Below are 14,005 nucleotides of genomic sequence, written 5' to 3' on the forward strand. Positions count from 1 at the left end.
CCCGCCACCCCCATTTAACCCTCACTACAACCCTATCAAGCAGGAGACTCTTTTGCCCCTGCTTCACAGCTAAGGAACCCGGGGATTTAGGATTAGAACCCAGGTTGGTCTTTTTTCCGAAGCCCATGACCTTAACTGTGAACTACACTGCTCTGGCAGTGTGAGAATCTCTGGTCTTCCTCGTGCAGTTGAACACGATGTGACTTTGCTTTTGTTGTGAAACCTGGCTCCCTCGGACTCGCTGACGTTTGCCATGCTTGTCCTGAGCTTCTCCAGAGAAATGCTGTCTTCTGGCAGGAAAAGATAAAAACGGCTGATACAAATGAGTCACCACACTCGCTATAATTAACAGTGATGCAAGAGCCAGATGCAGACTAAGGGGGGCCTCGGGACCCGACTTTTAGGCTGCCCGAACTGTGAGCTGCACGTCAATGCAGAAAAGAGTTCCAGGTCTGAGCTGCCTTTTGTTCAAGATACGTTTTAAAATGAAGAGATGAAACCCGGAAGCAAGCTCCATGATAATGGAGCTGAGGGGGGCAACACCAAATTAATCTCCTTATTTACAACTGAAAAACCACACACCAGAGCCAGAGTGTTTATAGTTTATAGATAATGTAGATTTTGCTTTCACACTTGGCTGCCCTGGAAAGTCTAAGAAGTTTTCAACCTGCTGAGCTGATTTATAGCAACTATAGCTATAAATTCAGTTGTACTGGGCATATACTTCTGTGCATATAGTGTGTAGCTGCGAACTTTACAATAAAGACCAGTTATCATCAGCACCTCTTTAGTCTCTCTGACCTGAAAAAAGCAGCGATGCCACGATCATCCGATTAACATGAACCCCAAAACACAATTACCACCATGCCACCCATCTGATCGCAGCACCAGCAAAATCACTTTAGGATGCAAGGAGAAGGCAGTGCTCTCTGGCTGCTTCTACGGCAAAGCGCTGCCTCCTGAGGTTCAACAGAGAGAAATAACTAGTGTGGTCAGGACCCGGAGAGACTCAACCAGTGGTCATCAATGTCGGCGGCATCTTCTGACCTATTTAAAAGAGGGTCGACTGCCCTCGAGATTTGAACACAATGAAGCGGATAGAATCTTGTCACTTTCCTTTTGAACAGACTTTAATTGAGAGCGAAGTGAAAAATGCAGGTTACATTTTTAGTGTTATCATCGATACCTTGTAAGATCAACACCAAGACAGTGATGCAGCTAACATTTATACATTTCCTAACTTTAGTTGTCAAAGAGCAAATCATCGTCAGATACATATATTTACACAATAATTTCAAGCAACAGTAAATAATAAACTCCCTCCCTTAAGACACACACACGCATACAGGCACACACACACGTAGCCGATTACCTTTAAACAATGGATTTCCTCACACTAAGTCTCATTTTTTTCACGTAGCCTCTAGAACCAAAGTTATTTAAGTTACTCAAGAACAGTCTTATCAGTGGAGATCCTGGACCAGCCCCTATCTCTTTTAGAGTTACTCTAATTTTTACAACTTGAAGCCACATAACCAGCGTGGTCTGTACACTCTAAGGACACCCCGAATGATAAAAATGAATTCCACTTCCTTTGTGTGAGGAGATACGTACATTTCTGAAGATGCATATGATTACAACTCAAAAAAGTCAAAAATAAACACGAAACCAAAATCTCAGGTCTTCAAGCACAGTTTCTTAAGAGCATTGTGCTAATGTTAACATTGAATTAACTGAAAATTAACTGAACGGTAAGATTCTTTTAGATTTCTCTATAGAGGTACTGGTTAGTTCTGATTCTTTTTTCAGCTGCTTGAAACGCATGAGTTTTAAAAGTTGCCTGGTAGTGCTCCATCCTGCCTTCCAGGTTAGCAGCCAGCCTAACCTCCGGAATGTCTGAAGGGGCTCACCCCCAGGGCCTGGCTCTTTGATTTATTTCTTGCTATTGCTATTAGTAAATGGAAACCATGACAAAGTTTACATTAGCAGACACATACACATGCCCTGGCCTATAAATATTCTATGATGGAAAATGGTACAATGACTCCATTCCCAGTGAAAATGAGCATAAAAGGAGGAGAGGGTGGGGGAACATCATCAACAATGGTTCTTCTTACACTGGAAAAGCCAGACCAAATGGTGATGGGCTTTAACTAACCGGATGTTGTTAGCCACTTCTCCAGGGCCTTGTGAGTCAACTATGAGTTGGCAACGCATAGCCCAGCTTCTCCGGGCAAACCCGGCAGAATCCAGTAGCACAGGCATCTTGTCTTGGAAGCTGGATGAAGACAATCGGCCGCCATTTCCTTCTTTAAGAGGTGAGTGAGGAGGAATTTTAAAGTCAGGTTCGAAAGCAGTTCACATGCTGTGTTGCCTTGGGACATAGAATTGTCCCCTGGGTTGGACCCCTCAAAGCGCCAGCTGGAGTTTGGTCATGTTTCTCTGGTGCATGTTGTGATGGCGGACTAATTCGTCTGATCGGGCAAACTTTTTCTGACAACTGGGCCACCGACAGCTGAAGGGCTTTTCACCTGTTGACACAATTGCCAGTCAGACACTTGCAGTGGAAAGACTGGGTACAAGCTCAACTATCAAAGGCCCAAGTTAAATCATCACAAGGTACCCACTCCAGATTCCCTCTAGTTCTGTCCCTAAGCTCATGAATTGGGCTCATTTCACACGCAACTCATGAAATGGCAGTGCCTCTGAGGCCTTGAGGATTAAAATATTGTAAAAGTTATAAAATATTATTAAGTCAGAAGATGGGAAATGGGAGAGAAGGAATGAGTCTAGTTAATGGAAATGTCTGGGCGTTTCATATTTAAGGGGGAAAAGACATTTGTTTCAACCTCTCCTGTTAGACTGTTTTGTGAACTGTGTAGATTTTCCCCCTTTGCTGTCTAAGTAGGGACTTGAGCTTCACTGGGCTGTGAGGGTCTCAAGGTCATCACCATACTGACTGATTGCTATCCAGCAGCAGAACTGTGACTGTAGCTTTAAAATCTCTGTCTACATAGATACTTTGGACAGATGGAGTATTTTTAAATATATCACTGATACCAGTGTGCATGGTATTTGCTTCTTTTTCCTTAAAGTACTACTTAGAGCATAATCCCTGTTGTACAGAAAATTCTAGTTGAGGCGTGGTTTTGAGATCTTTAATAAGCTTGCCAAAAGATCAAGGCTTCTCCATCTAAGGCACCCTCGGAAGTTCCTTCCAAGCCTCATTCTGCATAGGGAAGATAATTAGCATTTATTAAGTGCCTAATATATGCCAAGCCTTGTCCTGGGCACCATATATATACACCTTGCCTCATATACTCCTTACAACTGCCCTGTAAGGGAAGCAGCATTATCCCCACTTTATAGATGAGGTTGGATATTTGGAGAGGGCAGACCCAGGCAGACTCAAATCTAGGTCTGTCTAATTTCATAGCTCATGCACTTTGCTGTATCTCACCTCCTGGGCCTACTCATAATGGAAATACAGCCGTGACTTTACGCTCAGTAAAAATGCCAATCCCTGAACCACCTGGGGAGGGGGCATTCTTCTTAGGATATCACTGGTCCCACTGTCTTCTCTAAGAACTACTAGTCAGGACAAAGATTGAGAAATGTCCTAGGAGAGGCATTATCACAAGGTCAAGACTGGGGACGATCAAGTATACTATTAAACCATCTGCTGGCAACAAAGGTTGCTTCGCACCTATGTAGATATGCACAGAGTAGGGGGTCAGGGTACAAGGGATGATAACTCTTTCCGACCAAATTATGAGCTCAGCACTCAGACAAAGAAGTGACACCAAAAGCATCTGAGTAGGGGGAGTGAGATACACACCCCACCAACTCTAGGGCACAGGTGCCTTGACTCTGAGTATAAAATTGCAGCCTGTTTGGGTTGAGAATCTGGGACTGTATGGGGGGCTGGTGACGTCACGTCTTCCCTCACCTCCCACTTGCTGTTCCTCTGCTCTTCCTGATCCTGGCCGCTGGCCCCTATCCCCCCGTCCTCAGCCATGCTGTCAAAGGTTGTCTCCTAATGGACAAACCCCCACTCTTTCTCATGCTGGTTTTCCTTTTTCTCAGTCCATCAGTGGTATTCAGCTCTGCTGGCTTTGGCTCTCTTCTTAATTCCCTTTCCTCCCCAGGCTGTGAGATGAACCCCAAACCCCAAAACCCTCTTTCTCCAACAAAGAAGGCAGTGGGAAATGGTGGGCTGGGAGCAGATAAAATGGGGTTTGCTACTTACTTTCTTGCTTTGGGACTTTAGACAAGTCATTTAGTCACTAAATGCTTCTGTCCCCTCATCTATAAAATGAGGATAAAACACGCCTGCCCCTACTCTTCCTACAAGGATGTTGTAACGATAAAGTGAGATCACCTAGGCACTGGTCCTCCTTCCAAAGCTGAAGAATACAACAAAGATGGTGCTGTTTTCACTATGAATCACACCAGCCTTATAGAGAAGCAAACACCTTCAGCAGCCAGTGAATAAATGCCCCATTCCCCCGTATATACTAGTGCGAAGGCAATGATATCCACATGCTGATATGAGTCTGGCAGAAACCATGACGGCTCCTGGGGCATTAATTTTTAGTAGAGAAACGATTCAGGTCTCTGAAAATAATGTCGTGAAACATGAGCTTTCGGGAGAATAAATGTTTGGCATGGTAGAATTTCTGCTGGTTTTCTGTAAGGTTGATTATCATATCAAACTGAGTGATAAAAATGTGATGATGCAACCAACTGGGAACAGGAGGGACCTAGCTTATCTCGTCGATTTTCTTCTGGACACTCATGAAAAGAGTTCTTTTCGCCTCTCTCTCCTGTTCTGTATCCACCCCCCATCCCTTCTTAAACAATGTTATTATTTAAAGATAGCCATGCACTGTTATTTCTCTCAACCGAGTCTAAACCTGTTTAGAACTTTAGCACTAGTCTTTTCCAATCTCTCTCATCATAAACAACTTCATTTAACAGTAGTTTAAAAAAAAATAATGAAAAATAAATGTGAAGAAAAGTTTACGCACTTGTTTTACCTGTATGAGTCCTGGTGTGGGTCTTCAGATGGTCGGACCGGGAGAACTTTCGCTGACAAGTTTTACACTGGAATGGTTTCACACCTAAACGGACAGAGAAGGTCTAGCCGCAGCCCTAACAACGTGGGGGCAGAAGGCCTGCTTCCCGGTGGCCCGAGGAGCCGGGTATTTCCAGTCACGCCTGCAACATCTGCCTCGCCCTCAGATTTCCCCCAGGCCCGGCATGAACCACCTGATTCTGCACCGTAACCCTTGAAGACCTGCTTCTGTCTTGGAAACAACTATTCCTTAACCACATATGTCCAGCTTCTCACCAACGTCTCAGCTGCATCTGAGACGGAAAAAGTGAATCACACACTGCAAAAGGGATTCTGATCTCAACCACCCACGTTCTTTAATGATGCTCAGTGTATCATCAGCAAATTACTAGTGGGATCTCATTGTTCTGTGGTTTACAGGAGAAATGTAGGATGCTTCTTTTTCTTTTCTTTCTTTTTTTAAGAGAAGGAAAATCCTCAGAGATTAGGGGAAAAAATTAGAAGAATGAAACAAATGGCTGACCCTCTCACATCCATATTTAACAAGAACCACAAAATCAACCGTAACTCAAGGGAAACACACTGCCAGCAATGAGAAGTGAACCTACAAACCTGTGTGTCTCCTTTGGTGTCTTTTGAGCTGGTCTGAACGAGAAAACCTTCGCTCACAGTCCTTGAAGTCACACTGGTATGGTTTCTCACCTTGGGGAAGACACATATTCCATTTGAAAATGATACTGGAAATGGAAATCTTGTTAAAGGCAACCTTTCCTACTGGGACTGAAGGGACCCCAAAATGCCTAAGGCATTTCAGTGGAGCTTGTTAGGTTGGCGCTGCCAACTGCAATGTGAGGTTAAAGGCCCACCTGTACATAGGCTCATGCACAATGCATGTAGAGGGGGCGCTAGGTGAATGAGGATGGTCCCTCGCCTCCTAGTCAGAAGCGAACGGGAACTCAGGTCCTGGAGTCTGAAGCTAAGGTCACATCCAGCTCTGCCACTTAAAGTGCTGGGTGATGTACAGTTTCCTTATTGTGAAATGGGGCCAATAATCTGACAATTTCCAAGGATTTATGAATGGATTAAATCAGACCATCCACATAAAGGTCTTAGCCCAGCACCTAGCACACAAGCAGGGCTCAAAAATCACTGGCCGAAAATATTTAGACAAATAATACACCAAAGAAGTCTTGACTCCTAGACCGAGTCTAAGGCAGACTTCTGAGATGGACGTACGTTAGAGCTGGCCCCATGAAATGAGTGTTTTATATTTTATGGCCTTAAGATTTGTGTTCTCTGCTCCTGACTTCTCATTTCTGAGTCAAGCATAAACCGCTACATGGTTGTGAGATGCTCAAGTTAAACTAGAAGCCAAAGCGGTTAGAAAATTTTTGCTACCCCTTTATCCGAGAGAAGTCAATAGTGGGATTACACAACCTCCTGCCTCAGAATGGAGAAGCCCCACCCTGTCCTCGCCCGAGAAAGTTCAGCCAAATACTGGGAACTCAGCCCCATGAGTACACTGAGCAACCTCAGGCCTTCCCACCTCCTTATGAGAATTCTGAGTCACCAGCATTCTAGGATGGAGAGCAAGCTATCCGGGTATCAGTCGGGTCTTTCCGTTGCAGGGCAGTCCCTAGTTACCTTTCCAGCCCCAGAACCTCCTCAATTCACATGATTAATCTGTATTCCTGCTATATCAGAGCTTGGCGTTCTCGAAATCTGCCTTGCGCTCCACTCAGACTAACACCTCCACATTCCCATCCGGCAAAAAGCCTACTCTATGTTCCTCACAAGTGCCACTTTCCCTGCGATGCCTTTCTAGAAACTTCATGATTGAAGCCCTTCCAGGTTGAAAGCCCTTCCTTCCCTCATCGCATTACAGAACATCTAAAGTGGTGGGCCGTGTCCAGGTCTTCCTTCTTCCATGGGCTGGAAAATCCTGAGGGCAGGAGCCTTTCCTTAACTTAACTTCCTGTATCCAGCCCAGAGACTTATACTTCAACTCTCTACAGCCTGGAGAGGACAGCGCCCCTACACAGTCTCATTTCTTTCCCCTGCTTTTCTCTGCTTCTTCTTCTCTTTTACTTTCTCTGCTTACCAACCCTTTGATGGTTAACTCAAGCCATTCCTCCTCCAAGAAAACTTGGGATGACCCTATTTCAAATCAATACCCTCTGAACAATTTTTCTCAACTCCTCCACCCTCAGGTTTAATACGTTATTATATACTCTTAGTGCCTGTTCATTTGGGTATATCCTAACTCCAACACAGATGATAAACTCATTCCGAGGAGGATCATGACTCGAGAGTTCAAAGGAATGAGTTTGAATTCTACTTCCACTACATCCTACCCATCTAATAATTGTTTTATATGTGAGGATTAAATGAAATCATGCATGTAGAGAGCCTGGCACATAGAAAGTATTTAACATAAAAGTACTTAGTATAACAGTCTGCACTGTTATTATAAATAAATTTTTTAAAATTGCACTCTTTCAAGAAGGGGTCACAGGATTGTTATATACCAGCCTGCCCCTCTATCTCCTGCCAGGAAGAGCTTCTTAAAGGCTCCAGAGGGTCTGAGGTGTTGGCTATCTTGTCCACTGTCTTCCCTTCACACAGACATCTAACCTTCATTATTTTCTAAGTGCCTCTTTTCTACTAAAAGTTTCTATAATCATATTGCCTTCGATGTATTCCCTCACATCTTTCCAGACAGAATTTTACTTTAACACTTTCTTTATAACCTTAACGTTTTTCTTTGCAAATAATCCTCTTTGGGGAAATATGTAAAAATAGAACATGCCACTAGTTCTCTCATCTTTAGCCTCAAAGCAAGTGGTCTACTGAGTGCAAACTCAGGTTTATACCAGAATTGCAACCTCTAGATGCCATGACTTAGCAAAGTCTAATGGTTTAGAGATCCGGATGCAGCTCACTTTTTTCTCTCTCTTCCCCAAAGAAAAGTTAGCAGTAACAATATGATAATAATGCTGATCAGAACAACAAAGCTGTCCTTTAGTTGTGAAAAGAATGGCACCAGCTCCCCTGTGGGAAAGTCTGCACTTCTCACTGTTCCCCTGTAGGGGAGCCCAACCTCATTCCCATCCACTCCCAATGCCCAGAGCAAATATTTGTGGAATGGCTGGCTATTCACATTCAAGGTGGCCAACAACCAGAGGAGGCCAGTTCTCTTCCCCCAAGGGAGACCTGTGGGAAAATCCAGTTTTCCTTAACATATCATCAAAAATCATCATCTCTTTTTTAAAGATTAAAAACAAAAGTTAAACCTCCAATCCATTTTCCCATTTCTATCTGATTGGTTATTACCAACCCAAGAAGTTAAGTATTTCTTTAAACAATCTCTTCCTAACCTTGAGATAACCTTGCCCATCCATCTCTCAAAATTGTCTGCTTACCCACCTCCCAGGCTAGCTCCTCTCTCTTTAGAGATGCTAATAGTATTCTAATAGTAACACTATCGTTCATTCAGACCTAGGGACATAGGGTAGTTTAGTAGATGCTTCATACCTCTAACTCTTTTGATTCAATTTGATTTTAAAAGTTAATCTGCCTTGACAGTTGTATGAGGTAAACATGATCATCTCCGTTTTCCATGTAAAGCACACGAACTTCAAAGAGAAGTTAAGAAACTTTCTCAAGCTCTCACCACTTGGTGGTAAAGCCAGAACTCGAACCCAAGTCTCTTTAATTCTGTGCGATTCTCTTTCCGCCACTCTGCTCTGCTCTTCCTGAAGACAGTTTACTGACTTCTTTATTAAAGGATGGACAATCAAGATCCAAAATGGCCCAGCAGCCTTTTTCTGTCACCTGACCAGACCTTTCAAAGCAGTGTTTACTTTCCATCTGAAAAATCACCTGTGTTCTTACTGGAGTGAGATCCAGAACAGGAGTTCCTGGACTGCCTCTGCCCAAAGGCCACCACGACCAAGGCTGGACGGGGGACACACTTACCAGTGTGCTTCCGGCTGTGCATCTGTAAGTGGGACAGCTTAAAATATCTCTTATTGCAGCCCGGGTAAGCACACATGAAGGGCCGTTTCTCACTAGTCTCAGATGCTGACCGGACAAGAGTCGGGGCTACTCCAGGCACGCGCCGCACATCCTGAAAGCACAACATAAGAGAAATGCAGGCTTTAAGCCACTTGTAAATATTCACATCAGTCCCAAAGGAAAACGAGCATTGGACTATATACCCAAGGAAAGGATGGCAGATACAAGGCCTGAAACCACGCCCCTCCACACCCCAGATGCCCACAGCAGGCATCGCTAATGGATGATAGATCATCACTATAATCAAGCAGAACCAGTACTTGAATTCATTTGGGGGTACTGAGCCAGGGCATCTGTAAAAGACATGCTGGCAGAGCTCCCGCTCCATCTTGTCTCTCAGCTTCTCCACTTGAGACAGTGAGGTCTTGAAGTCCAAAGCGCCAGATTCTACTCGCATCCCTCCCACTCAGACACATGGCCACATGACTTGGAGCCTAACATGAAATGGGCGGGGAGGTCCTTTTTAGAGAGAAATGTAGAATACTGGTTGAGCCCCAAACTGACTAGACCTTCCACATCTGAGTAAATGACAGAAAGAAGGAGCCTCTGAGATTTGCGGGTTCTGTCTGTGAAGGGGAGCTGAAATCACCAGAGGTCCCATGGAGCCAGTACAATCTTTTAATAATGACACTAGAAAACACTGTGTCTGCCTTTCGTGCACTTTACACGTCCTCCACAGGGCATTTTGTTGGTCCCTTTTGTCTTGTAGGAGCGAGTGTGTGCAAGGTCAGTCCTCCAAGAGAAGGAGCTAGAGGAAAACGATGAGGCAAACTCCCCTTCCTGCTCAGGATCAGAGTCACAGACGGGAGCAGTGGAAGTGCCTGAGGGGCAGCTGAATCCCCCTCATTCTCGTACAGATGGGCAAGGCCAGGCCAAAGGGCACATCCAGGTTTTGTGTTAAGACCTAAAACAACTTCTGAGTTTAACCCATTCTCTGCTCTGTGCATTTTCCACACCACCCTCATGCTTCTGTTCTAGTTTTTATTTCACACTGCCTTGCATTGTGAGAGCTTCTGTTTTGAAGAAAAAATACCATAGTGACATGCAACTTTGCTGTTGCTAAGCCACAGAGTCTCAAGGCAAATGGTGGCATAAATATGAATGGTGAGCCACTACGTCTGATTAGTAGACTCCAGGAGAAAATGAGAGGGTAATGAAACCAGTCTGGAGTCTATCACAGGCCATGACAGTGAGTCTGACAATCCGGGCTTGGTGGAAAGGAAGGCAAAAAGAGCTTTCTTCATTTCCTTTCATTCATCCTAGATGCCGTGCACATGGCAATAGGATAATAAAATCAAGTTGTCAGTGTCAGTCAGGGTCCTGGTGCAGGATTCTGATGGTATTTGTTGGAGGAGAGGCTGGATGACTCTTTCTGTGCTCTTGTCGGATTTCCATATTTCTGTAACCCTTGCCTTCGTTCTCACATCGAAAGGTCTGGGGTGAAGGAACGCACTGTTCTATCACCATAACGCTTCTGGAAATATTAATCAGAACATCTCAGAGCTACTTGCCCCACACATCATGTGGGGACCTGGCCCACACACAACTTATTTCTAGGGTTCTGACTATTCTGGTGAAAGTATCACAGTTGTTACTCACGTGGCAGCCACTGAGTCATATGCAAAAGTCACAAATGCAAGCCTTTGGTTAACTCTGGTGATTCAGACCACCAAAAAGACTCTGTCCTCCCCAAAACTGTTGACCGCCCTCTGTCTCCCTCAGAGGCAGTATAACATGGTGGTTAAAAACAGGGGTTCTGGAGTCTGTGTTCTAAATCCCCATGCTACCTCTTACTAGCTATGTGATTTTGGACAAGTCAGTCATCTTCTCTGGACTTTAGTTTCCTCATCCATAAAACGGAGATAATAGTACCTACCTCATAAAGGTGTACTGAAGATTAAATGGGAAAAAATGTCCGTGTATAGACATGGAAAAAGCTTAAATGCATATTACTATGTGAAAGAAGTCAGTCCCAAAAGGCTACATACCATACGGTTCCAACTATTTGACATTCTAGAAAAAAAGGAAAACTATAGAGATAGTAAAAAATATCAGTGGCTGTGGAGATGGAGGAAGGCGAGAGAGGGGGAGGGATGGACAGGTGGCGCACTGTTAGGCAGTGAAACTATTCTATACGATATTGTAAGGGTAGATGCATAGCGTTATGCATTTATCAAAACCCAGAGAACTCCACAACACAAAAAGTGAACCCTAATGTAAACTATGGACTTTAGTTAACAATGTGTCAATATGCATCTGTTGTAACAAATGTACCATATCAATGCAGGACGGTTAATAATAAGGGAGGAGGAGGAGGGAAGATATGGGAACTCTCTGTACTTTCCCCACAATTTTTCCCTAAACCTTAAACTGCTCTAAAAAAAGTTAAGTCCATTTAGAAAAAAAAAAAGTCATGTATAAAACTTAGCACAGTACCTGTTATTTAGAAAGTGTCCAGATGTATAAGGTGCACTGTTATTATTGTTATTGTTATTATTAGCAACAACTGGCAAGACAGAGTCTACCTTTGGGCACTTTATAAATGCAGACCAAGTCTTCTTAGAAGTCAGGGGTCCAGGTCATTAATTCAAGCCCATTTAGCCCAAATGTAGGAGCTGCTCAGTCCACCACAGAGAAAGCTAATTAAGCAATGAAAGAGGAAAGAATGGGATTCTGCAGGAAGTGTCTTGGTCTGAGTCAGGGAGGCAGCCCCCTTCACACTGGCCTCTGGAGAGGAGGAGGCTGCCCTATCTGCTCCAGTGGAAGATGGGTCCCTGCTGCCACAGGAGCCTAAAATTAGGAACAGAGTTGCCAGGGCCAAATGGCCATCAGCTAGGAAGTGAAAGGGTGTTGAGAAGAGAAAAAGGCAGTGAAGTCCACTGCCAGCCAGGCCCCCTGAGGACTCACCTGAATGCCCCTGAAGACGCCATGGGTGTGTATTCTGTATTGGGCGCCACAGAGGATGGGTGTTGTGTGGTTATCACTTTCATATCCCGTGCCGTGGCTACAAACACAAAGAAGGGAGAACAAGACTCAGATTGGTCCACAGGTGCCATTGGAAATGTGCATCTGCAGCAGGAGGAATGTTTTTTAAAAGCTCACAGGACCACGGTTGGTTTTTTTTGTTTTTGTTTTTGTTTTGCCTCCCTCCATCGGGTCTACTTCAGAAGTGAGGCGTTGTGAGCAGTTGGCTGCTCGATTCTCCTGTCACAACCACGCAGCCCTCCCTCACACTCAGATTCTCGCAGACACACCACAGCATCTGGGTCTATGCCTCTCAGACAAGCCGGGAAAAGTCACAGTGGCAAGATTTCATCCCCAGGAAGTTGCTTACCATCTAGATGGGAGGGCTGACAGCTGTGAATATCTCGGGAATGAGCAGATGCCTCAAGTTCACATCAAGTACAATGGATTTTTGTTGGCACCTCATGACTCAGTTTGTAGCAGATAGCACCAAGAAAGTGATGACACTTACAAGAAGAGATGTTGTGTCCTCAGAGGTGGAGGTTACACATCTGTGGCCCTGCTCCACTTAATCTACAGATGAGTTTTCCAGATCGACTTAACTCTTTGCAGCCAACCCATGCCATAGGTGGACATGGAATACGCTTCCTCTACCATTAGACTTAGTCCCCTAGCCAATGCTCAGCTTAACCTTGGACCACTAGTGAGAGCTAAGGGATGTGGAATGTTGAAAAGAACCACTTGGAAGGTGTGGATAGTCTGCTCTAAAAGTATTCTCTCTTTCAGGAGAAAGCTGATAACTGTTCTGTGGTTATTTTACTTCCAAATGAGACAGAGTAAGGATTTTTACCCACGTGGGCAGCATTTTATAACCACATCTCAAATCGCCATGGAGAGCTTTTACGAAATACCTCTTTGAAGTAGTGCAGCTGCTTTGGAAAATGTCTGGCAGTTCCTCAAAAAGTTAGACATAAAGTTACCACATGTCCCAGAAATTCCACTTCTAGGTATATTCCCAGGAGAAATTAAACATATGTTTACACAAAAAGCTGTGCATATTGTTTGTGAGCATCATTTATTCATACTAGCCAAGAAGTGGAATCAACCCAAATGGCCATCAGCTGATGAGTGAATAAACAACATATAGTACATTTATAAAATGAAATATTATTTGGTGATAAAAAAGAATGAAATACTGATACATGATAATGTGGACAAACCTGAAAAACATGCTAAGTGAAAGAAGTAAGTCACAAAGGACCACCTATTGTGTGATTCCATTTATACAAAATTGTCCAGAACAGGCAAATTTATGGCAATAGAAAGTAGATTGGTGGTTGGTTGCTTAGATCTGGGGAAGTTGGAGAGAAATGGAGAGTGACTGCTGAAAACGTCCTAAAATTGTGGTGACAGTCATACCATTCTGTGAATATACTAAAACCACCGAATGGGTGAACTGTATGGTATATGAAACATGTAAGGCTGCTTTAAAAAAATTAGCTCAAGAGATGAGGTCCATGCACCAGCATTTTTTTTAAGCCTCCAGGTGCAGTTAACTGGCTGGCAGGGCTGAGAACCTCTACCCTCTGCCCGTTACTCTAGGGATTCCAGAGGTCCCAGTGCCAGAAGCAGATCGCTTGGCTGATGAGCCCACTCCATCTAAAGGTGTGGGGAAAGCCCAGCGTTGGCTCAACTCTCACTCATCCAGGGGAGAAAATTTCTGGAAGGGAAATTTTCTGCCAGGATGACTGACATGTCCACACACCTTATAGCCACAGCAGCTGTGGGGTTTCACATTTAGTTCTGACCTCAAGCTATTTAGAAAGAATTGCCTGTTTCCTTTACTCAGAGCAATGATAGCAGTTTGGGGAGGTGGGTGGCAGTCTG

The 14,005-nt window shown here is 44.2% G+C and overlaps 1 protein-coding gene across 3 annotated transcripts in view; it reads right to left on the reverse strand.

The window, feature by feature from the left end:
- Nucleotides 1-1,112: 1,112 nt before the first annotated feature.
- WT1 (Wilms tumor 1) overlaps nt 1,113-14,005 on the reverse strand; it is a 48,528-nt gene continuing 35,635 nt past the window's right edge. Inside the window, exons 5-9 of one of the 3 annotated variants that reach the window (XM_015586367.1) lie at nt 12,062-12,158; nt 9,056-9,206; nt 5,690-5,779; nt 5,031-5,123; nt 1,113-2,531 (exon numbers count right to left, since the gene is read on the reverse strand). In XM_015586367.1, coding sequence (XP_015441853.1) covers nt 2,410-2,531; nt 5,031-5,123; nt 5,690-5,779; nt 9,056-9,206; nt 12,062-12,158 — 553 coding nt within the window. In that variant the 3' untranslated portion in view covers nt 1,113-2,409. The remainder of the gene's footprint in view (nt 2,532-5,030; nt 5,124-5,689; nt 5,780-9,055; nt 9,207-12,061; nt 12,159-14,005) is intronic. The other 2 variants (XM_006908006.2, XM_006908004.2) reach the window with 2 other exon arrangements.

Source organism: Pteropus alecto, unplaced genomic scaffold (genome assembly GCF_000325575.1).
Source record: "Pteropus alecto unplaced genomic scaffold, ASM32557v1 scaffold71, whole genome shotgun sequence".
NCBI classification, from domain to species: domain Eukaryota; kingdom Metazoa; phylum Chordata; class Mammalia; order Chiroptera; family Pteropodidae; genus Pteropus; species Pteropus alecto.